Source organism: Salvelinus alpinus, chromosome 38 (assembly GCF_045679555.1).
Source record: "Salvelinus alpinus chromosome 38, SLU_Salpinus.1, whole genome shotgun sequence".
NCBI lineage: Eukaryota > Metazoa > Chordata > Actinopteri > Salmoniformes > Salmonidae > Salvelinus > Salvelinus alpinus.
The window spans coordinates 7,894,516-7,920,640 of record NC_092123.1 but is presented as its reverse complement, the minus strand read 5'-3'; the positions used below and the strand labels follow the sequence as shown (position 1 = coordinate 7,920,640).

General features: G+C 42.1%; 1 protein-coding gene across 2 annotated transcripts; it reads left to right on the top strand.

The window, feature by feature from the left end:
* The first annotated feature begins 1,809 nt into the window (after positions 1-1,809).
* On the top strand, positions 1,810-24,821 carry LOC139566372 (signal transducer and activator of transcription 1-alpha/beta-like). 2 transcript variants are annotated; one of them, XM_071387497.1, is made up of 24 exons: positions 1,810-1,964; positions 6,024-6,151; positions 6,356-6,500; positions 6,673-6,768; positions 6,920-7,006; positions 7,143-7,221; positions 7,323-7,414; positions 8,345-8,496; positions 8,618-8,776; positions 12,118-12,210; positions 12,316-12,375; positions 12,491-12,602; positions 12,723-12,764; positions 13,048-13,131; positions 19,025-19,123; positions 19,698-19,833; positions 19,941-19,996; positions 20,109-20,200; positions 22,668-22,807; positions 22,895-23,083; positions 23,517-23,592; positions 23,741-23,861; positions 24,026-24,064; positions 24,450-24,821. In XM_071387497.1, exons 2-24 carry the CDS (start codon positions 6,024-6,026, stop codon positions 24,474-24,476), a joined length of 2,304 nt encoding a protein of 767 aa, XP_071243598.1. In that variant the 5' UTR covers positions 1,810-1,964; the 3' UTR covers positions 24,477-24,821. The 2 variants fall into 2 exon arrangements, with proteins under 2 accessions (XP_071243598.1, XP_071243599.1); XM_071387498.1 differs by lacking the exon at positions 24,026-24,064.
* Positions 24,822-26,125: the final 1,304 nt, after the last annotated feature.

Genomic DNA, 26,125 nt, shown 5'->3' with positions numbered 1-26,125 from the left:
GAGCGACATCATTGATATATACAGAGAAGAGTTGGCCCGAGAATTGAACCCTGTGGCACCCCCATAGAGACTGCCATAGGTCCAGACAACAGGCCCTCCGATTTGACACACTGAACTCTATCTGAGAAGTAGTTAGTTAACCAGGCGAGGCAGTCATTAGAGAAACCAAGGCTGTTGAGTCTGCCGATAAGAATACGGTGATTGACAGAGTCAAAAAGCCTTGGCCAGGTCGATAAAGACGGCTGTCTTTTATCGATGGCGGTTATGATATTGTTTAGGACCTTGAGCAAATGAAAGCAAATGCAAACTGCTAAAAATAGAAGACTAATTTGTCTGTAGAACCAATATACATTATTTTTCTCAAACAAATCTCAATTTTGACTGAACAGCAGCACTGTTTTTCAAAGTATAGGCCTACTTACAGTATCTTCATCATTGGGTGAGTCAGTGTGCCACTTGAAAGTTTATTTAGTAGCCTACTGTAAACTATAATATATATACATTAAACAAAAATATAAACGGAATGTCGCATTTTTCGTGAGCTGAAATAAAAGATCTCATAAATTGTCCATAAATTTTCCAAAAAGCTTATTTCTCTCAAATTTTGTGCACAAATATGTGTCCCTGTTAGAGAGCATTTCTCCTTTGCCAATATAATCCATCCACCTGACAGGTGTGGCATATCAAGAAGCTGATTAAACAGCATGCTCATTACACAGAAGCACCTTGTGCTGAGGACAATAATAGGCCACTCTAAAATGTGCAGTTTTGTCACCCAACACAATGCTATAGATGTGTCAAGTTTTGAGGGATTGTGCAATTGGCATGCTGACCAAAGGAAGAGCTGTTGCCAGAGAATTGGATGTTAATTTCTCTATCACAATGTCATTTTAGAGAATTTGGCAGTACATCCAACTGGCCTCACAACCGCAGACCATGTGCAACCATGCCAGCCCAGGACCTCCACATCCGGCTTCTTCACCTGCGGAATTGTCTTGAGGAGGGATTTCTGTCTTTAATAAATCCCTTTTGTGTGCAAAAACTTATTCTGATTGGCTGGGCCTGGCACCCTAGTAGGTGGACGGCTCCCTGTCCTACCCATGGCTGTGGCCCCGCCCAATCATGTGAAATCCATAGATTAGGGACTAATTTATTTATTTAAATTGACAGATTTCGTTCTATGAACTGTAACTCAGTAAAATCTTTGAAAATGTTGCGTTTATATTTTTGTTCACTGTATATATTTCCTCCTAATATTGTACAATATGTGTTCTCGATTCATTGGAGTGGGCTATTCTTTGAATTCAGACCAGATCGTTTTTATTGATCTCAGTTCGTCAGTGTCAAAGTAGCCACTCAGTTATATTATATATATATGTATATATAAACTATGATTTATAAATCATTTTTAGCAGAGGCTCTAGCTACTTTCACTTTCCTTGACAACACGAGGTAAACACTTGGCTGTTCTGATGGGTGTTCTCCCTTCTGCTTCTGAACGGCAGCAGATAATACAGTATTTGCTTTGCTCATGTTATGGATAGATTTGCGACGCGTCAACAAATACAAACCCGTAATCTATCATTAATTACAGTTAATGAAAACTGAATTGTACCATTGTCTTATCCACGAAAATACTTCAAATGGACGGCGAAGGATATCATGGGAGGTCGACTATCTGTTGGAACAGCCCAGTCCGGATTTGTCTGGAAGCAAACTCTGCGTCTTGATTGGCTATCGAAAAGGGTTCTGAGTAACCCTGATAAATCAGAAACTCCTATTGGATAAGACATTCTTCCGCTTGTGGGCGTCATCATCAGATTTACGCTACAGATATACGATTAGTTAAAACAAGTTTTTTGGTGATGCTGTTTGATGTTGTGAATACTTTTCAGCGGATCTGCAACAGCAAACCATACTTTATTCAAGTCTTTCGTTCGTGATTTGTTGTCCATAGTCAAAAGGTAAGGCGATCTATAATTTATAACAGTGTTGATGACAGTCTATACCAGCTCATTATATAGGAGAAGGAAATTGGTGTAGCCAGACCTCACCTTCTTGCCCTAGCCTCGCTTAATCCAGTTGACTCTCCAATAGGGAAAATATGTTTCTCCTTGCTCCCTCAGAACAACAGATCTATACGTGCTTTATTTAAAAGGGATATTGTCTCCATTCCTTATGTCACAAGTTACAGGAATACATTGGTCACTAATATCTGTTGGGAAAAAGTCTGGTTATTACCACACAAATACTTGCTTGTTAACAAGGTCAAAGAGGTCTCTTTCAGAATGATCCATAAGTATTACCCTGTGAATCATTACCTGAAGAAACTCAAAAAATACATTAACATTGATTGTACTTTTTGTGTTGAGCATCCAGAAACAGTTGCGCATTTATTTTGGCATTGTCTACATGTAAAACAATTATGGAAAGATATTCACAGTTTTATAACTGTTCATATTCTTGATGACTTTTGTTTGTTATGGGATAATGTGCTGCTCGGTTTCCTTAACCATAATAAAGATAAAGAAAAACAATTTTACCTCATCAATCTAATTGTGCTAATGGGAAATGTTCATATTCATAAATGTAAATTCACTAATAAAAAAACACTCTTCCGTGTGTTCTAGAAGGAATTCGATCAATACATTAACACTATTATACATTCTTCTAATAAGAAAGCTGTTAAAACAATCAATTTGTGTGTTTCTTTTAAGGTCTTTGTATAATCTGTCATTTTTTTGTACCCCCTAGCATATGTTATCATTGTCTATTTATGTACTTATTGTATGTATACAGACTTTTCTACATTGGTAATAAAAAAATAAAATAAAATTTAAAAGAGAAGGAAATTAACTAGTTCAAAGCACTTGCAATCTGTTTGGAGATGGGAAATTAGGTGGTGGTCTGAAAGCTGAAAAACGTGAAGGTGATCGATCCCCGTCTAGGGAAGAGTGGAAGTTTTGTATATGATGGTAAAACATGCTTATGATGACTATAAAATGACACCTTCAATTCTTGCACATTTTCGCATTAAAAAAACTATATTTCAACAGTCTGCGCATGCAAATTTCCCGAACTGCTAAACTTGGAACCAGTCACAACTCACGTACATACCCCTCGTGATGAAGGCAGCCAATGGACTGCTTCTATCTTCGACGTAAACACAGCCTCTTGTGAAAACACAATCTGCTGCCTGGAACAGATATAGCTATCTCCCATTGACTGAAATAAGATAAATACACTAAATCACCAAAGTATGTGGATACCACTTCAAATGAGTGGTTTCGGATATTTCAGCCACACCCATTGGTGTATAAAATCTAGCACACAGACATGCAATCTCCATAGACAAACATTGGCAGTAGAATGGCCTAACTATAGTGAAGAGCTCAGTGACTTTAAACGTGGCACCGTCATAGGATCCCACCTTTCGCAATGATGTGTAGTGACAGGTATCGAGGTAAAGACAGATTCAGGTTGGATATCCGACTGATATTCACCTGTAGTTTTCCTTACGTAAACCAACAGCAGTTAGGGACCGTCAACATAGTGCCAAATCAAAATGTTCAAATTTCAATAGCTCTTTAACCAGTACTCCTAAACTGTTCAAAACGGGTTCTAGTTAACCCGATGGCATAGACACACATTGCACACACTTTTTTTGTTGATTTACATCTTGCACTATTTTCAATTATTCATCTTAATTTTTGAATGTCAATAGCACCTTGGTCATGTGACCTACTGACTTCAAACAAGGTTCAGAATGTACACTGTGTACATTATGTACTTATTAGCAAGCTAGCTACATTACTAAGGTTGCTGTGTTCTATGTTGGGAGTCGTTTTACAGCTGGCATTGATGGTGTCATGTTTCTATAACTAAATAGTTAAAAATAAATAAAGATTGTTTTACCTGATAGCAGTTTGTCGGATGAAGATTGCTCTCGAGATGTCACCAGCTGTCTACTACCTTAGATACGGAGAACGTGATTGGCAGACGTGATCAGCAGAGATAGTACTATGGATAGTACACAAGTTTTGAGTTTAGTATTCTGCGGTTTGCCGGTCCAGCTAGCGACCGTAAACGTATGTATTTAAATGTTTGTGTACAGAATAAATAAATACACACTATGTAAAAACCAGCTCCTTCCTCGAAAGCGATCGATTATCTCGAAAACTTAAGCGGATCCTGTAGCTTGCTACGTCCCATCACTTAAAGAGGTCCGGAAGGACCTTTAACTAGAAGAGCAAGCTGATACAGGCCATATTGTAACCCAAATACACGTCTCAAATCTAACGGTTATTGCTACTAGGTGCATTGATCCATGTTATAGCAGTTCTTGTCTCAATCTTAGACAATATTAATATCTGACAGTGGCAAGAAAAAGTATGTGAACCCTTTGGAATTACCTGGATTTCTGCATAAGTTAGTCAGAAAATTTGATCTGATCTTCATCTTAGTCACAACAATAGACAAACACAGTGTGCTTAAACTAATAACACACAAATGATTGTATTTTTCTTGTCAATATTGAATACATCATTTAAACATTCACAGTGTAGATTGGAAAAAGTATGTAAACCCCTAGGCTAATGACTTCTCCAAAAGCTAATTGGAGTCAGGAGTCAGCTAGCCTGGAGTACAATCAATGAGATGAGATTGGAGATGTTGGTTAGAGCTGCCCTGCCCTATAGAAAACACTCACAAAATTTGAGTTTGCTATTCACAAGAAGCATTGACTGATGTGAACCATGCCTCGAATAAAAGAGATCTCAGAAGAAGATTAAGAATTGTTGACTTGAATAAAGCTGGAAAGGGTTACAAAAGTATCTCTAAAAGCCTTAATCATCAGTCCACGGTAAAACAAATTGTCTATAAATGGAGAAAGTTAAGCACTGTTGCTACTCTCTCTAGGAGTGGCCGTTCTGCAAAGATGACTGCAAGAGCACAGTGCAGAATGCTCAATGAGGTTAAGAAGAATCCTAGAGTCTCAGCTAAAGACTTACAGAAATCTCTGGAACATGTTAAGAGCTCTGTTGACAAGTCTACGATACGCAAAACACTAAACAAGAATGGTGTTCATGGGAGGACACCACAGAAGAAGCCACTGCTGTCCAAAAAAAACATTGCTGCACATCTGAAGTTTGCAAAAGAGCACCTGGATGTTCCACAGCGCTTCTGGCAAAATATTATGTGGACAGATTAAACTAAAGTTGAGTTGTTTGGAAGGAACACAACACTATGTGTGGAGAAAAAAAGGCACAGCCCAACAACATCAAAACCTCATCCCAACTGTAAAGTATGGTGGAGGGAATATCATGGTTTGGGGCTGCTTTGCAGCCTCAGGGACTGGACATCTTGCTACCATCGATGGAAAAATGAATTCCCAAGTTTATTTAGACATTTTGCAGGAGAATGTAAGGCTATCTGTCCGCCAAATGAAGCTCAAACGAAGTTGGGTGATGCAACAGGACAACGACCCAAAACACAGAAGTAAATCAACAACAGAATGGCTTCAACAGAAGAAAATACACCTTCTGGAGTGGCCCAGTCAGTGTCCTGACCTCAATCCGATTTAAAATGCTGTGGCATGACCTCGAGACTGGTTCACACCAGAGATCCTAAGAATATTACTGAACTGAAACAGTTCTGTAAAGATGAATGGTCCAAAATTCCTTCTGACTTTTGTGCAGGTCTGATCCGCAACTACAAAAAAAAATTGTTACGTTTATTGCAGCCAAAGGAGGGTCAACCAGTTATTAAATCCAAGGGTTCACATACTTTTCCCACCCTACACTGTGAATGTTTACACGGTGGGTTCAATAAAAACATGAAAAAGTATAATCGTTTGTGTGTTATTAGTTCAAGCAGACTGTGTTTGTCTACTGTTGTGACTTAAAATTTGATCTGATCTTCATCTATGACCAATTTATGCAGAAACGGTTCACATACTTTTTCTTGCCACTGTTATTTATTTAATTGCCTCATTTAATAACTCTCTGTTACTCCTCCTTGATCAGATGGCCCAGTGGTGCCAGCTGCAACTACTGGAGTCTAAATACCTGGAGCAGGTCGACCAGATCTATGATGACTCCTTCCCCATGGACATCAGACAGTACCTCAGCAAGTGGATTGAGAGCATCGATTGGTAAGCAGTGATGGGAGGAGAGAGTCTGCTGTATTTAATGGATAAATATACATTCTATTCTACTATATTCGGTTCTATTCCATTCTATTCTATTTTAGTGATGCTGAGAAGCTGCTGTATAATGGATAAATAAAGATCTACTTTCTACTGTAGTCTATTCATATCCTTCATCTGATCTCTTCCCCTGTGATTGAAACCCTGTAGGGATAATGTGGCTGTTCAGGACTCCTTAGCAACAGTACGTTTCCATGACCTCCTAGCCCAGCTGGATGACCAACACAGCCGCTTCGCCCTGGAAAACAACTTCCTGCTACAACACAACATCCGCAAGATCAAGAGAAACCTCCAGGTGTAGTATTATCTCAGTTACATCTGTACCAGCGGCCTTCCAAACTGTATTGCTTGTATGTTACAGTAATGATCTAGAAGAACTTTTTTTTTTGGTTTAATTCTGGAAGTTATGACCCCAGTGTCTGCATGGTTTTTTGGGGTTTGTAGTAATAAAGTACCCACTTTTACAGGACCGCTTTCAGGAAGACCCCGTTCACATGGCCATGATCATCTCCAGAAACCTGAAGGAGGAGCAGAGGATTCTGGCTGCTGCCAAAAGCATAGAGGTGCCCTACATGAACTTGTTTTGACATACATTGTAATGAATAAAATCACCACACTTCTTTCTCTATCCGTGCTGTCAGATATTGTGGATGATACATAACTGTATATTGGAGCTTTAACTGTAGAGAAAAATGAACAGTATTTTCTTCTCAGACCGACAGAGAAAACACACAGACTAGCATGGTTCTGGAGAAGCAAAAGCTGGACAACAAAGTGAAAGACATGAAAAACAAGGTTCAGGTGAGTTATCATTTCCATCATATACTATATGTTGATTGTTTCCTGGTGGAACAGTTCCATCAGTGATTTGCAGTACATGTTCGTGCATGTCAGGTTTGCCATCTATCTGATCCAACGTGTTTATGTCACTTGCTAGGAAGCGGATCAGAATGTAAAGTCTCTGGAATACCTTCAAGACGAGCATGACTTTAAGGAAAATACTCTTAAGAACAGAGGTGAGGTGTTTTATTCTCTCTGTCTGTAATATATAATCTATTTACAGGTCTGTGTTTCAAATACAGTCAGTAAGTGAATGTTTTTCCTTCTCCCACTTTAGAACATGAAATGAACGGGCTGACACCCAAACAGCTGGAACACGAGAAGCTGCTGATTGTAGAGATGTGTTTCAAGCTGAAGTTCAAGAGAGTGGTAAGAGGGGTCATGATGAGGTTAAAAAGTGACATTTTATCGTGACATTGTACTGTGAATGTTAACCGATTGTTTACGCTTAAAGCACCACTAAAACTAGATGTGCTCTAGTCATTCAGAACATATGAGTTGAGACTAAGGGGGCTTTCACACCAAATTGGTTTGGTGTGTTTTTTCCAAACAAATTGGTTTGGTGCGTTTACCCCCTTAGTTCGGTTTGTTTGGACTGGTGTGAACACTATATCCGCGCTTGGGAGGGCACTAAACAATGCACAGTGGTTCGCTCAAAAAGGGTGGTCTCGGTCCAATTCAAATCGTACTGTGGTGCGGTTCGCTGCAGATGAGAACGCAGTCAGCCGAAACACAGGAAAATAAGTTACGCATTATTTTTGGTTGTTTGACTTGCAAGCATTTGATTTAATGCACGCAGCATCATCAGTGAGATCTCTGAAACATTTTGTGAGTAGCAGCGCATTTATGAGTGCATCCAATGCAGGTTAGGGGAGCCGGGGGGCTATACCGGGGGTATAGCTGAATATAGCCTATTCCCGCTGCAGTTATAGCAGCTATTGCGCTCCGTTTCCCCCTGCATGTTGTTGGAAGACCAAATCGAAAATAATATGACGATTGGACACGCAATTGATGATTCATAATAATCATAGATGGATTTAACGTGAGCATTTAAGAAAATTACTTTTACGGACACATGGTTTTGTTGAGGAATTTTTGTTTGTTTGACATTTGGCAATGTGAAACCAATCGGATCAAATGGGGGGGAAAGACAATGTAACAAATATAGTCGAACTATAGCTCAAAACTATATGTGAAAACGCCCTTAGAGTGTATTATCCAGTAATAACCAGCCTGCTCACATTGAAGAGTAAATAACTGTTCTTTGTGTGCATGGACTTTACTTAATTTCCTCCACAGGAAGTGGTTGGCCAGTTGGCGGAGGTGCTCAACATGGCCGAGGCGGTCCAGTCAGACCTGATCTCAGAGGAGCTGCCTGAGTGGAAGAAGAGGCAGCAGAGCTCCTGTATTGGAGGACCACCCAACGCATGTCTGGACCAACTGCAGAACTGGTGAGGAGACTAGTTCATTCTTTTGGGCATCTCTTATCTGATCAAGCAAAAATATGAATTTAGGAACCCAACAAAATAAAGTATTGTTCTTATTCTGCTTCATCTTCTTCTTCTCCTGTAGGTTCACAGCGGTGGCAGAAAGCCTGCAGCAGGTGAGGCAGCAGCTGAAGGAGCTCCAGGAACTAGAGCAGAAGTACACATACGACAACGACCCAATCAAACAGCAGAAAGGCTTCCTGGAGGGGCGGGCCCTGGCACTGTTCCGGAACCTCCTTGAACAGTGAGTGACACCACACTTGTATTCCACTGTTAAAGGCCCACTCTTTGTTTTTTGCTGCTGTTTTTGATCATTTAAATTAATTATATACATTCAAGGGTTTTTCTTTGTTTTGAATTTTTTTTACATTGTAGTATAATAGTGAACACATCAAAATATGGAATCGTAGTAACCCAAAAATATATTTTATATTTTCAAAATATATTTTAGATTTGAGATTCTTCAAAGTAGCCCCCCTTTGCCTTGATGTTAAAAGGCCCACTCTGTGTTTTTCACTGGTGTTTTTTTATTATTTTATAGTTTTTATCCAATTGGAAGTTTACAGTTTTGTCCCATCACTGCAACTCCCATACGGACTCGGGAGAGGCGAAGGTCGAGAGTCATGCGTCCTCCGAAACACGACCCTGCCAAGGCGCACTGCTTCTTGACACACTGCTCGCTTAACCCAGCCGCACCAATGTGTCGGAGGAAACACCATACAACTGGTGACCGCAGTCAGCGTGCATGCACCCGGCCCGCCACAAGGAGTCACTAGAGCGAGATGGGACAAGGACATCCCGGCCGGCCAAACCCTCCCTTAACCCGGACGACACTGGGCCAATTGTGCGCCGCCTCATGGGTCTCCCAGTCGCGGCCGGCTGTGACACAGCCCAGGGTCGAACCCAGGTCTACAGTGGCGCCTCGAGCACTGCAATGCAGTGCCTTAGGGAGTGCGCGACTTGGGAGGCCCTGTTTTTGATCATTTTAATTATATATATATATATATATACACACACAGTGCCTTCGGAAAGTATTCAGACCCCTTGACTTTTTCCACATTTTTTTTATATTACAGCCTTATTCTAAATTGGATTACATAAAAATAAATCCTCAGCAATGTACACACAATACTCCATAATGACAAAGCAATTTTTGAGAATTTATAAAAATTGTAAAACAGAAATACCTTATCTACATAAGTATTCAGACCCTTTGCTATGAGACTTGAAATCTTGTTTCCATTGATCATCCTTGAGATGTTTGTACAACTTGGAGTCCACCTGTTGTAAATTTAATTGATTGTACATAATTTGGAAAGGCACACACCTGTCTATATAAGGTTCCACAGTTGACAGTGCATGTCAGAGCAAAAACCAAGCCACGAGGTCGAAGGAATTGTCCGTAGAGCTCCGAGATAGGATTATATCGAGGGACAGATCTGGGGATTATGTCGAGGCACAGACCAAAAAATGTCTGCAGCATTGAAGGTCCCCAAGAACACAGTGGCCTCCATCATTCTTAAATGGAAGAAGTTTGGAACCACTAAGACTCTTCCTAGAGCTGGCTGCCCGTCCAAACTGAGCAATGGGGGAGAAGGGCCTTGGTCAGGGAGGTGACCAAGAACCCGATGGTTACTCTGACAGAGCTCCAAAGTTCCTCTATAGAGCTAAGAGAACCTTCCAGAAGGACAACCATCTCTGCAGCACTCCACCAATCAGGCCTTTATGGAAGAGGGGCCAGACAGAAGCCACTCCTCAGTAAAAGGCACATGACAGCCCGCTTGGAGTTTGCCAAAAGGCACCTAAAGACTCTCAGACCATGAGAAACAAGATTCTCTGGTCTGATGAAACCAAGATTTAACACTTTGGCCTGAATGCCAAGCGTCACGTATAGAGGAAACCTTGCACATTTGTGGCCTGCTGGAGGTCATTTTGCAGGGCTCTGGCAGTGCTCCTCCTGCTCCTCCTTGCACAAAGGCGGAGGTAGCGGTCCTGCTGCTGGGTTGTTGCCCTCCTACGGCCTCCTCCACGTCTCCTGATGTACTGGCCTGTACTGGCCTCCATGCTCTGGACACTACGCTGACAGACACAGCAAACCTTCTTGCCACAGCTCGCATTGATGTGCCATCCTGGATGAGCTGCACTACCTGAGCCACTTGTGTGGGTTGTAGACTCCGTCTCATGCTACCACTAGAGTGAAAGCACCGGCAGCATTCAAAAGTGACCAAAACATCAGCCAGGAAGCATAGGAACTGAGAAGTGGTCTGTGGTCACCACCTGCAGAACCACTCCTTTATTGGGGGTGTCTTGCTAATTGCCTATAATTTCCACCTGTTGTCTATTCCATTTGCACAACAGCATGTGAAATTTATTGTCAATCAGTGTTGCTTCCTAAGTGGACAGTTTGATTTCACAGAAGTGTGATTGACTTGGAGTTACATTGTGTTGTTTAAGTGTTCCCTTTATTTTTTTGAGCAGTATATATATATATATATATATATTTACATTTAAGTCATTTAGCAGACGCTCTTATCCAGAGCGACTTACAAATTGGTGCATTCACCTTATGATATCCAGTGGAACAACCACTTTACAATAGTGCATCTAACTCTTTTAAGGGGGGGGTTAGAAGGATTACTTTATCCTATCCTAGGTATTCCTTAAAGAGGTGGGGTTTCAGGTGTCTCCGGAAGGTGGTGATTGACTCCGCTGACCTGGCGTCATGAGGGAGTTTGTTCCACCATTGGGGTGCCAGAGCAGCGAACAGTTTTGACTGGGCTGAGCGGGAACTGTACTTCCTCAGAGGTAGGGAGGCGAGCAGGCCAGAGGTGGATGAACGCAGTGCCCTTGTTTGGGTGTAGGGCCTGATCAGAGCCTGAAGGTACGGAGGTGCCGTTCCCCTCACAGCTCCGTAGGCAAGCACCATGGTCTTGTAGCGGATGCGAGCTTCAACTGGAAGCCAGTGGAGAGAGCGGAGGAGCGGGGTGACGTGAGAGAACTATAAATATATAATTGTTAGGTTATAATTTTCAGAGTAAATAACTCAACAGACACTAGAAAGCTGAACCAAGTTTAATTCTTCCCAAAGGGTCGATACAGCTGGATTCAGACAAGACATGTTTCCACCACCACAAGTATATATACTCAAATTTAGGCACTCCTCCTTCTCTCCAATCCTTACATCTATTATGGTTCAAGAGGAAGAGGGTATTATGGTAATAAACCATCATTTCTCCCTTCAGGGGATCTGACCTGACCTCAACTACTCATTCGCCTAATCCACAGATGTCCTTCCGCTTCCCCTATAGCAATCCTGTGACTTCCTCCCGTCCACCCAACACATTCCAAAGCCATCTGGCTCCTACAAATAACCATTAACTTCTGACATAAAAAACAGTCTCTTTCCCTCCTTAGACTATACTTCTGAGTACAACAATTTTCCAAGTTTAACCCAGAATGTAACAATATATCATATATATATATATATACACTGTATACTCTACCCATTTGTTCTTGAAGAATATCTAAATGCCTCTATACAGTATATAACCTCAAAATTCCTTGTGTCTCTGTGGTGTGTCTTAGTTCCTTGGTGGTAGAGAGACAGCCCTGTATGCCCACACATCCACAGAGAACTCTGGTGCTGAAGACACAGGTGCAGTTCACTGTCAAGCTCAGGTAAGCACAAACACAACAGCACCTCCTGTCTGTAGTGCCTCCCGTCAGTAGTTCCTATGGATCTGTTCAGACCTGGTTGAGTTTTGATTTGTATTTCCTCTCTAGATTTCTTGTGAAGCTCCCGGAATTCAACTATCAACTCAAAGTGAAAGCTTTGTTTGACAAGTAAGTGGATGAGTGTGGTAGAATATATGTGTTTGTGCATTGTTATGCCCTGCTCTTGAATTTGTGATGTGAATACATAACTAAAGGGGGAATGCACATTGCATTTTCTCTCCAGGGACGTTACAGAAAAGAAAGGGTTTCGTAAGTTCAACATATTGGGTACCAACACAAAAGTTATGAATATGGAGGAGTCAAATGGAAGCTTGGCTGCAGAGTTTCGCCATTTGGTAAGCTAGCATCATTTCAAATGGCATACAGGGCACTAAATCTGAATGAGTTGTCCCGATTGTCCATTTGGACCTGCACTGTCATCACTCCTTACAGTTTATTCTCTGGTCTCAACACAGCAACTGAAAGAGCAGAAAGTAGCTGGCAACAGAACAAATGAGGTAAGAGATTACCTGCAGATTGATAGCTGGGTTATATGACTGGCCTATAATGACACGGTAATCGGTTACAGTCAGTTCATTCCGATAGATATGGGTGCGTCACAATGATATCTTCTTTCTCCTGAAGTGTGCACTATTTCACTACTTCCCACAAATCTCAAAGCATTGAATTGGTATGGTTCGGAGGGAGTTTCCATCATATTTCTTATACCAGTCATTTCTTTCAATTCAGGGAAATTGCGACATAGCCCTAATGTGTTACTGTCTGACTGTGTTATTCCAGGGGCCTCTCATTGTGACAGAGGAGCTGCACTGCATCTGCTTTGAGTCTGAACTCAACCAGTGTGGTCTGGAGCTCAAGCTAGAGGTAAGTGGTCCGAAATATAGTTCAGAAAGGAAACGCCAAGTAGAAAACGTTTTTTTTTTAACCATTTATTAAAGATTAAATAATGCAAGTCTTGGTGAAATAGGCTCCTTCAGGGTAGCTCACTGCCCATGCAAAGCGTCAATATATAAAATGACCTACAAGCAGGAAAACAGAACCTAACAGGTGGAGGCTGGGGTGGTGGTGGGATTAAAGAAGCAAACGGATACTAGCAGTAGCAGCAAGCGGCAGCAGGATGTGTTAGCAGAATCGGTCAGCTTAAATAGAACGCCAAATAAGGTAGAGGGGATTGTTACTAGCATCTAATTGGTGCCACCTCAGCTGAAGCGGGCACTCAGGTTCCCTTTCTGAACTGGCTTTTCTTTATTTAAGAACAGAAACACGACATAGAAATATGTTTAACCACTTATTAAATACTTCGTATTTCAAGTCTTGGCGATATAGGCTCTGTTACATCAGGGTAGCTCACTGCCCCAGCAAAGCATCAACATATAAAATGACCTACAAGCTATACCAATCCCCCAAAAAATGGCAGAACCATACACCAGACGACTATGTGTCGCTACTGCAGAAAGCGCCGTTGAGACATGATCAAATAGACCAGCTAAGTCATCCTACCATTTCAAGACTATACTATGTGTGAATATCAACGTGTAGAATGCACTGTGCAACACACGCCTTACAGTTCTCACATGACACTGGGTACCCTCGCTTGAGGCAAGATGAGCTGTCATCTTAGTATCTACGTCCTATCTAACTCGCAACCGTAAGCAGTACGAATCCAACCGCCTTGGAGACGCACCGCCGGGTGCTCTCACTGAAACTAAATGAGTAATCATCTGACGGGTCTACATAAAAATATGTCCTTATCGAACAAGCAAACTTAAGCAATATGAGCCAGTCAACAACCTGCAGCTACAATGCCTTCAGAAACTATTCAGACCCCTTGACTTTATTCGTTACGTTACAGCCTTATTCTAAAATTGATTAAATTAAAGAACTGATATCACATTTACATAAGTATTCAGACCCTTTTCTCAGTACTTTTTTGAAGCACCTTTGGCAGCGATTACAGCATTGAGTCTTCTTGGGTATGACGCTACAAACTTGGCACACCTGTATTTGGGGAGTTTCTCCCATTCTCTGCAGAACCTCGCAAACTCTTGTCAGGTTGGATGGGGAACGTTGCTGCACAGCTATTTTCAGGTCTCTCCAGAGATGTTACAATCGGGCTCTGGCTGGGCCTCTCAAGGACATTGAGACTTGTCTTGAAGCCACTCCTGCGTTGTCTTGGCTGTGTGCTTAGGGTCGTTGTCTTGTTGGAAGCTGAGCCTTTGCCCCAGTCTGGGGTCCTGAGTTTTCTGGAGCAGGTTTTTAATCAAGGATCTCTCTGTACTTTGCTCCTTTCATCTTTGCCTCGATCCTGACTAGTCTCAGTCCCTGCTGCTGAAAAACATCCCCACAGCATGATGTTGCCACCACCATGCTTCAACGTAGGGATGGTGCCAGGTTTCCTCCAGATGTGACGCTTGGCATTCAGGCCAAAGAGTTCAATCTTGCCTTTTGGCAAACTCCAAGTGGGCTGTCATGTGCCTTTTACTGAAGAGTGGCTTCCGTCTGGCCACGCTACTATAAAGGCCTGATTGGTGGAGGACTGCAGAGATGGTTGTCCTTCTGGAAGTTTTCCCTAGCTCTACACAGGAACTCCATCGGATTCTTGGTCACCTCCCTGACCAAGGCCCTTCTTCCCTGATTGCTCAGTTTGGCCAGCTCTAGCAAGACTCTTGGTGGTTCCAAACTTCTTCTATTTAAGAATGATGGAGGTCACTGTGTTCTTGGGGACCTTCAATGCTGCAGAAATGTTTTGGTACCCTTCCCCAGATCTGTGCCTCAACACAATTCCTTCGACCTCATGGCTTGGTTTTTGCTCTGACATGCACTATCAACTGTGGGACCTTATATAGACAGGTGTGTGCCTTTCCAAATTATGTACAATCAATTGAATTTACCACATGTTGACTCCAATCAAGTTGTAGAAACATCTCAAGGATGATCAATGGAAACTGGATGCACCTGAGCTCAATTTTGAGTATCATATCAAAGGGTCTGAATACTTCTGTAAATAAGGGATTTCTGTTTTTATTTTTAATACTTTTGCAAAAAATCTAAAACTGTTTTCGCTTTGTCATTACGGGGTATAGTCTGTAGATTGATGAGAGGAAAAAATATATTTTATCAATTTTAGAATAAGGCTTTAACGTAACAATGGGGAAAAAGTCAAGGGGTCTGAATACTTTCCGAAGGCACTGCATATGGGATGTTCTTTATATCAAGTAGCCAGTAAATACGGAAACATGTAGGCTATTGACCACGGCTGACTCCGTCACAGCAAACTTAATGAGGCATGGTACTGGCAGTTAAACTCATCCCAGTTTAGGAGCTCTCAATAGACCAGTGAAGGTCATTCTACCATTACATGAATGTCTAATAGGCCTATGTGTGAATACTAACTGTGTAGCATGAGCTAATGCAGCCATACGTCTATTTCTCATATGAAGCACCGCCGGGTACACTCGATGAAGCAAGATGAGCTGTCATCTTGGTACATGGGAAATATTCTACCTATCTAACGAGGCAGAATTGGCCAGCCCATAGCTCAGAGCTAGCCCGCAGCGCTGACGAAGGGACCAGAGCCATGATTAGTTCCAGTATCTTGTCATTCGTTGCCAGCATCAATGTTGAACAGAGGTTTTCCAGGTCCCGCCCGTGCTCAGTATCCAGGTAGCATAACATGAAAGATTTAGCATGGAACATCAGTCGTCGTCAGTAGAACTAACAGTGCTTTGTCGTCTCTTTCATCTAGGGGTGCCTTGCAAAAGTATTCATCCCCCTTGGCGTTTTTCCTATTTTGTTGCATTACAACCTAATTTAAATGGATTTTTATTTGGATTTCATGTAATGGACAAAATAGTCCAAATTGGTGAAGTGAAATTTTTCAAAGTTTCAAAAAAAAAAAAAAAAAAAAACACATCGGAAAAGTGCTGTGTGCGTATATGTATTCACCCCCTTTGCTATGAAGCCCCTAAATAAGATCTGGTGCAACCAATTACATTCAGAAGTCACATAATTAGTGAGACTGCACACAGGTGGACTTTATTTAAGTGTCACATGATCTCAGTATATATACACCTGTTCTGAAAGGCCACAGAGTCTGCAACACCACTAAGCAAGGGGCACCACCAAGCAAGCGGCACCATGAAGACCAAGGAGCTCTCCAAACAGGGCAGGGACAAAGTTGTGGAGAAGTACAGATCAGGGTTGGGTTATAAATCCGTTATTAAAAAATAGAAAGAATATGGCACCACAACAAACCTGCCAAGAGAGGGCCGCCCACCAAAACTCACAGACCAGGCAAGGAGGGCATTAGTCAGAGAGGCAACAAAGAGACCAAAGATAAACCTGAAGGAGTTGCAAAGCTCCACAGTGGAGATTTGAGTATCTGTCCATAGGACCACTTTAAGCCGTACACTCCACAGAGCTGGGCTTTACGGAACAGTGGCCAGAAAAAAGCCATTGCTGAAAGAAAAAAACAAGCTAACACGTTTGCTGTTCGCCAAAAGGCATGTGGGAGACTCCCCAAACATATGGAAGAAGGTAATCTGGTCAGATGAGACTAAAATTGAGCTTTTTGGCCATTTAGGAAAACGCTATGTCTGGTGCAAACCCAACACCTCTCATCACCCCGAGAACACAGTGAAGCCTGATGGTGGCAGCATCATGCTGTGGGGATGTTTTTCATCGGCAGGGACTGGGAAACAGGTCAGAATTGAAGGAATGATGGATGGCTCTAAATACAGGGAAATTCTTGAGGGAAACCTGTCTCAGTCTTCCAGAGATTTGAGACTGGGACAGAGGTTCACCTTCCAGCAGGACAATGACCCTAACCATACTGCTACAGTAACACTTGAGTGGTTTAAGGGGAAACATTTAAATGTCTTGGAATGGCCTAGTCAATGCCCAGACCTCAATCCAATTGAGAATCTGTGTTATGACTTAAAGATTGCTGTACACCAGCGGAACCCATCCAACTTGAAGGAGCTAGAGCAGTTTTGCCTTGAAGAATGGGCAAAAATACCAGTGGTTAGATGTGCCAAACGTATGGAGACATACCTCAAGAGACTTGCAGCTGTAATTGCTGCAAAAGATGGCTCTACAAAGTATTGACTTGGGGGGGGGTGAATAGTTATGCACGCTCAAGTTCAGTTTTTTTGTCTTATTTCTTGCTTGTTTCACAATAAAAAATATTTTGCATCTTCAAAGTGGTAGGCGTGTTATGTAAATCAAATGATACAATGATACAACCCCCCCAAAATATATTTTAATTCCAGGTTGTAACAACAAAATAGGACAAATGCCAAAGGGGTGAATACTTTCTCAAGTCACTGTATGAGAGTACGGTTAACATGTGAGGGTCCATAATGCAAACGATACTTAAGAGAGCATGCAAGATTAAAGGGAAGGAACATTTTAGTGTATTTCAGACTGAAGAACCATTTAAGCCATCATACGGACCGCCTCTGGAAAAGGTCAATGCAACTACAACACCTTCGCCTTGGACTCAAACTTGTGCTACTGAGAGAGGAGAGATACGCTTTTCCGTAGGCCATGACAGTAGCGGTAAGATTGATCCTGATTAGGCTACGCACATAGCATAAAACATGTAGTATACTAACAACGCCCCAAAACCACAACTAAACGGTAGCTATGTGTAACCACGTGTACTATCTAATTTGCCCAATATCACTAGTGCTAAATCTAGCAGTAGCTGATGTATCTTGTGCATGCACAGAAGTGCAAAGTGAGAGTGACACGATCATCTAAAACTTAGGTCTACAATAAGTTCTACCTGAGCTGATGGCTATGTCTAACGTATATTCCGGGAAGCTCTGAGAGAAGATCGATGATGACCTGATAACAAGAAGAGATAGACCAAATAGATATTGAAATATATGCATGTATATTAGTTAGCTCGGAACAGAAGCGGCAAGTATAGCTATAATTGCACAGTATTTCAGACCTGCACGTTAAATTGAGTGTTTTTAGCTAAATGTATAAAGGAAGGTTCCAGAATGATAAACCTACAGTCAGAATATGTACGAAATTGTAAGTGTGACTGCCGGTGCAAGTCACACTAGCTAATGTGACTGGAAGACACCATAAATGTTTAGCTAATACTATAGTGTCTTGCAGCGGTCTGGTGTCCCGCTCGACACATAATAGGCTACTGATATTGATTGCTGCACTAAACAAATTAGCGGCCGCTTGAGACCAAATACTATCAAATCGCCGTGATGAGCACCATCTTGCTCATGTCACCAAGAAAACATTGGTACTCACTGTATATCGACCCATAAAGGCTAGTGTAGGCTACTTCCTCCTCTACGGGCGAGCAGATTTCTCTGTGATGGGGTGTGTTAACCGAGCGCACGGACTCTGCCCGAAGCTGGCATTGGAAACAAACAAAGTATACAATACTTTAGCTAGTTGTAGCCACTATTGACAACAGTAGAGCGGCGACGTGGATTGCTCCTCGCAGTCAGTGACATCCCCTCAGCAGCCAGACATGCCACTTGAGCATATTGAGCATTCGTAAAAAAAATTCATATCAGAAAACCGCAGTATAGCGAGAAACGTCTAGTTACAGCAGCAATGCAGCAAACGCGTACTAGCAAAAAGCTGAGGCGGGAACTCAGGTTCACTATCTGAACTGGCTAAGCTTTATACTAGGTCTACACTCCCATTTTCATGAGATCCAACAGCACTCTGACCTTATTTAATTTTACTTTGACTTTCTCTGGCCTCTGGTCCTTTTTAGACCATCTCCCTGCCCATCGTGGTCATCTCCAACGTCAGCCAGCTGCCCAGTGGCTGGGCCTCCATCCTGTGGTACAACATGCTGACCAGCGAGCCCAAGGTAGAGTACAGTGCATTCATTCTATTTAACCTTTGTGTCACGCCCTGACCTTAGTTATCTATGTTTTCTTTATTATTTTGGTTAGATCAGGGTGTGACTAGGGTGGGTATGCTAGTTTTGTATTGTCTAGGGGTTTTAGTAGGTCTAGGTATTTGTAAGTCTATGGTGGCCTGATTATGGTTCCCAATCAGAGGCAGCTGTTTATCGTTGTCTCTGATTGGGGACCATATTTAGGTAGCCATTTTCCCTTGGGTATTTGTGGGTTCTTGTCTATGTGTAGTTGCCTGTTCAGCACTCATTTGTATAGCTTCATGTTTCGTTATTTTGTTAGTTGTGTTCATTCTTATATTAAAGAAGAATGTACGCATACCACGCTGCGCTTTGGTCTCCTCCTTTTGACGGCCGTGACACTTTGTTTAAACTTTATTTATTTGCATTGAGATCAAATCTCATTGCAAGAGAGACCTGTTCAGAAGGCCCACCCATTAGCCAGTCTAAATCAGATCAAAAATTGACAGTACACAAACGCACTGCTCTCCTTTTCTGTCTCGCTCGTGTCCCTGGTCTGTCCCAGAACCTGAAGTTCTTCCTGAGCCCTCCTGTAGCGTCCTGGGGTCAGCTGTCTGAGGTGCTGAGCTGGCAGTTCTCCTCTGTCACCAAGAGGGGGCTCAATGAAGAGCAGCTAGGCATGCTGGCTGACAAACTACTGGGTGAGTCATGATGGGGGATTGGCTTTTGTTATCATACTTCTAATAATGTTATTGTAAATCAACCAAACTCCCTATATTTGGATGATGAGGTAAACATTTTCTAACAGGCCAGAAAGCACAGCGGAATCCTGAGGGCCTTATCCCCTGGACTAAGTTCTGTAAGGTAGGTGACTACAATATATACAGAATACAACATCTTTACAGTTCACAGACACAACAATATAGAAGGACCTAGTAATCCATCTAGACATCTGAAGACACATTGTCTACTGTAGAGTCTCAGTGAGAAGAGCTTTCCCTTCTGGCTGTGGATCGAAGCTATCCTGGACCTCATCAAGAGACATCTGCTGTCCCTATGGAACGATGGGTGAGTTATTTCATTATCAGTCGATTGAACATTATCGTTATCGGAGAGTTAGCAGAATGGTATCTATAGCTTGCCACAACAGACTTCATTCTGTTAGAGCTGCATCTGCAAAATTTCTTAGTACAAAAGCTAACAATTACACTTAAGCTCTAATTAGTTGAGGAACGCTCAATTCAGTTCTCTTATATCGAGGCAGAGTTACTTTGATGACTGGTCGAAGGATTTGGTAGCAACAACATTGAGTCACCATCAGTCGGTTCTTGTAAAAATGGAAGAAGTCCGTGTTTGTATTCAATAAAAGTTTGTATTAAAAGAGTGAATTTCAGCAACCCGCTGAAGGACCAACGTTGTTTTGGACAAAAATACGTGATCAACAAAGGAGATGATTGTGGACAACAGGAAAAGGAGGACCGAGCACGCCCCCATTCTCATCGATGGGCTGTAGTGGAGCAGGTTGAGAGCTTCAAGTTCCTTGGCGTCCACATCACCACAAACTAACATGGTCCAAGCACACTAAGACAGTCGTGAAGAGGGCACAACAAAACCCATTCCCCCTCAGGAGACTGAAAAGATTTGGCATGGATCCTCAAAAGGTTCAACAACTGCACCATCGAGAGCATCCTGACGGGTTGCATCACTGCCTGGTATGGTAACTGCTCGGCCTCCGACCGCAAGGCACTACAGAGGGTAGTGTGTACGGCCCAGTACATCACCGGTGCTAAGCTTCTTGCCATCCAGAACCTCTATACCAGGCTGTGACTATAATCGAAGAGAATTGTCTTGGTAGATAATGTGGTCTGCATTTGATTGTAAGGAATTCTAGGTCAGGTGAACAAAAGGACTTAAGTTCCTGTATGTTGTTATGGTCACACCATGAGTCGTTAATCATAAGGCATACACCACCGCCCTTCTTACCAGAGAGTTGTTTGTTTCTGTTGGCATGATGCATGAAGAAACCGGGTGGCTGTACCGACTCTGACAACGTATCCCGAGTGAGCCATGTTTCCATAAAACAGAGAATGTTACAATCTCTGATGACTCTCCGGAAGGCAACTCGTGCCCGAATTTCGTCCACCTTGTTGTCTAGAGATTGGACATTCGCAAGTAATATGCTCGGAAGCGGTGTATGGTGTGCTCGCCTTCTCAGTCTGACCAGTAGGCCGCTCCGTCTGCCTCTCCTGCGGCGACCGCATTGTTTTGGGTTGGCCTCTGGGAGAAGATCCCATGTCCAGGGTGGAGGTCCGAACAAAGGATCTGCTTCGGGAAAGTCGTATTCCTAGTCGTAATGTTGGTAAGTTGACGTCGCTTTTATATCCAATAGTTCTTCCCGGCTGTATGAAATAACACTTGAGATTTTCTGGGCTAACAAAACAATGTAATACATAAAAAAACAAATTACTGCATAGTTTCCTAAGGACCTGAAGCAAGCCGACTATCTCTGTCCGCGCCATCAGCCCTTGTATGATGGCACCAACAGAGATGGCCGGCTTGCTTCAGAGGGCTTGTAAGTAAGCATTTCACTGTAAGGTCTTCACCTGTTGTACTCTGCGCATGTGACAAACAAAATTTGATTTGATAAAACCAAGATTGAACTCTTTGGCCTGAATGCCAAGCGTCACGTCTGGAGGAAACCTGGCACCGGTGAAGCATGGTGGTGGCAGCATCATGCTGTGGGGATGTTTTTCAGTGGCAGGGACTGGGAGACTAGTCAGGATCGAGGGAAAGATGGTCAGAGCAAAGTACAGAGAGATTCTTGATGAAAACCTTATCCAGAGCGCTCAGGACCTGAACTGGAGAGACTTGAAAATGGCTGTGCAATGGCACTCCCCATCCAACCTGACAGAGCTTGAGAGGATCTGCAGAGAAGAATGGGAGAAACTCCCCAAATACAGGTGTGCCAAGCTTGTAGCATCATACCCAAGAAGATTCGAGGCTGTAATCGCTTCCAAAGGTGCTTCAGCAAAGTACTGAGTAAAGGGTCTGAATACAGTTTATTTGTAATTATTTCTAATAACCTGTTTCTGCTTTGTCATTATTATAAAAATAAAAATAAATTATTCAACTTTATTTAACCTGGCAAGTCAGTTAAGAACACATTCTTATTTACAATGACTGCCTACCGGGGAACAGTGGGTTAACTGCCTTGTTCAGGGGCAGAACGACAGATTTTTACCTTGTCAGCTTGGGGATTCGATCCAGCAACCTTTCGGTTACTTGCCCAACGCTCTGACCACAATGCTACCTGCCGCCCCATTTTGGGGTAGATTGATGAGGGAAAAAAACTATTTAATCCATTATAGTATAAGGCTGTAACGTAACAAAATGTGGAAAAAGTCAAGGGGTCTGAATACTTTCCAAATGCACTGTACATTTACCGAATTGTTGAACAATGTGAATTTCCCCTGTCAAATAAACATAATAAAAAGTGAAGAAATGTTGTTTATTCTCTTGTTCTCTCCCACTACAGTTGCATCCTGGGCTTTGTGAGTAAGGAGAGGGAGAAGGCCATGCTGACTGGGAAGTGTCCAGGCACGTTCCTGCTGCGCTTCAGTGAGAGTAGCAGAGACGGAGCCATCACATTCACTTGGGTGGAACACGACCTATACGGTGAGTCTGTGAAAACACACACACACAGCGGCCCTGTAGGCAATTACAATTAAAAGGTTGATATATTTTGATGTGTGTGTTTCGCAGATAAGCCTGTATTCCATGCAGTGGAGCCCTACACCAAGAAGGAGCTGTCTGCCGTCTCTCTGCCTGACATCATCCGAACCTACAAGGTGATGGCAGCTGAGAACATCCCAGAGAACCCACTCCGCTTCCTCTACCCAGACATCCCCAAAGACAAGTCCTTCGGAAAGTACTACACCAGGGCCTCCGAGGGTAAGCAGCCAGCGACCTCTTTGTTTCAATCCTCTGAATATTAAAATAAATAATATATGCCATTTAGCAGACGCTTTTATCCAAAGCGACTTAGTCATACGTGTATACATTGTATGTATGGGTGGTCCCGGAATAAAGAAGCATTACTGAAATCTACTTCCATTGTCCCACAAAGAGTGGCGGAAAATTCTTCTCTCTTCAGTTTGCTCCTGAATCATTTACCTTGGTAGCAATAGTGTTATTTTTGATTTACACAAAGCGCCGGAAGGACCCGGATGTCTGTTTGGTAGTCCATTGTGGTTGCGTTTTATGACCAACCTCTGAATCACTTTTCTCTGTATAGCATTGAACGACCATAGGAGTTGGCTATAAATCACGAACTGATCCGGGACAAGTGGTCTTATATCGCTGGTCCACCATTTTTATTTTTCAGCATCGGAGCCCATGGATGTGGAGGGTTCCAGCGTCACAGGATACATGAAGACAGAACTCATATCAGTGTCAGAAGTGTAAGTCTAGAGTATCCCTCATCATGCTCATTATTAATTTCGTTAAAGGTAAAGATGCCATAAATACTGTATTTGTATTTTCGACTGTAGTCTGGTTTGAGTATGATTGATAATCTGACTTAACTGTTATTTTCACAATGCGTTTTAGTCACCCATCTAGACTGCAAGACAACATGATGCCCATGTCGCCAGACGTGTTCGGAGAGCTGAAGAGGACTGTTGCACCAGTGCTCCAGTGCTGGAGTAGTCCTAAGGACATTGACGCTGTGGTGAGTAAAACTTCCCCTCTGGTGTTTAAAAAAATGTTTATTCAATTCAATTCAATTGCGGTCTGATGCCAAACACTAAGAATTGATGAACAATGCCATCATTTGCGAATATGTCTCTTGCATTTCTCGTCCATTATTGTTCTTTATCATACTACTTGCCTCAGGCGTCTGATCTCAGAGAGTTTTTACCTGAAGACTTTCAGGTATTGTCAATGGTGCCCCTTTCTCCGAATAAGCATGTCTTTGCTAGTAATAACAGGCTGTGGGTGACGTTTCAATTTTGCAAAATAATCACCGCTGCTGGCAAACCGTACCTACTGTAGTAGCTTATAGTAGTACCTGCAGTACAACTGTTTTGTGTTTTCAGCTAGAGGCTCATGTATGCATGATTGTCTGTAGTCTGCTACATTTCCTGACCGGTAGGCAACATCCTCTAAAAATGCTTCAATCCCTTGAGATTGAATTTGTAATACGCACATTCATTCCAATGTCATCACAATGGCATTTATTTTGTCCCTCTGACCAATGGTAGCTTTGTATCCATTAAAGACATTTTGCTCATGTTGACGTTTTTATCATCCTCTGTAGATGACACCTGACTTGGACTGCAACTGAGCCAACAGACATGTGTGACCTGATCTTTTAGTCCAGGAAATGCTTCAGTATAAAACATTTCATTTTTATCCTTTACTCTCCTTGAGCTTCGGTAGTCACGTTTCAGAACAAATACTTTTGTACCGAGTCAGTTTAGAAATATACATTATATATTACACTTTACTGAACTGGAAACAATTCATAATTTTGTGATTTGTATAAACTTAAAGCACTTAACAACATTGCCTTTAGAAGGTATTCCCACATTTTGTTACAGCCTGAACATAAAATGTATTAAAGCTTTACACACCCTATAATCTCAAAGTGGAATTGTTTTTACAATGAATAAAAAATGTAAAACTGAAATGTCTTGAGTCAATAAGGATTCAACCCTTTTGTTTTGGCAAGCCTAAATAAGTTCAGGAGTAAAAATGTGCATAATAAGTTGCATGGACTCACTGTGTTTAACTGTGTTAAAGTAGTGTTTAACATTCATTTTGAATGACTACTGCATGTCTGTGTCTGTAAGGTCTTTCAGTTGAGAGGTGAATATCAAACAGATTCAACCACAAATGTAACGATGTACGCTGAGAGTCGGGGAAGCAAGTTCAGGGAGTGAATACATTTTAATAAATAAATGAACAAAACAAGGAACACGAACAGCGCACCGACATGAAACAAACAACGACGACTGGGGAAGAAACCGAAGGGAGTGACATATAAAGGGCAGGTAATCAAGGAGGTGATGGAGTCCAGGTGAGTGTCGTTATGCATGTAACACTGGTGACAGGTGTGCGCCATAACGAGCAGCCTGGTGACCTAGAGGCCGGAAAGGGAGCACACGTGACAACGAAGACCAGAGAGATTTTCCAATGCCTTGCAAAGAAGGGCAACCTATTGGTAGATAAGTTTTTTTTTTAAAGACATTTGAATATCCCTTTGAGCATATTAATTACACTTTGGATGGCATATCAATACACCCAGTCACTACAAAGATACAGAAGTCCTTCCTAACTCGGAGAGGAAGGAAACTGCTCAGGGATTTCATTGTGAGGGCAATGGGGATTTTAAAACAGAATTTAATGGCTGTGATAGGAGAACTGAATATGGATCGACACCATTGTAGTTACTATACTATACTAATCTAAATGACAGCCAAAAGAAGGAAGCTTGTACAGAATAAAAAATATTCCTGTTTGCAATAAAGTAAAACTGCAAAGAAAATGGCAAAGAAATGAACTTTTTGTCCTGAATACAAAGTGTTATGTTTGGGGCAAATCCAACACAACACATCACTGAGTACCACTCTTCATATTTTCATACATGGTGATGGCTGCATCATGTGATGGGTGTGCTTGTCATCGGCAAGGAGTAGGGAGTTTTACCAAGACAGCATTGAATGTTCCTGAGTGACCTAGTTACAGTTTAGACTGAAAATAATTAGGTTGACCTGCACCTACACAGATAAACAATATAAACACTCATACATATTATGCTTCTTGTGCAACAGGGACTGGGGAGACAAATCCAATGAAAGCAACACGGAACACTTGAGATTAGTTATTCAATAGCAATATCATATTCATTCATCAAATCACAAGTATGTTGCCTTTAATACTGGAAGCATTAACTAACAATGACCAAGAATGCAACTAGAGGGAGGCACAGAT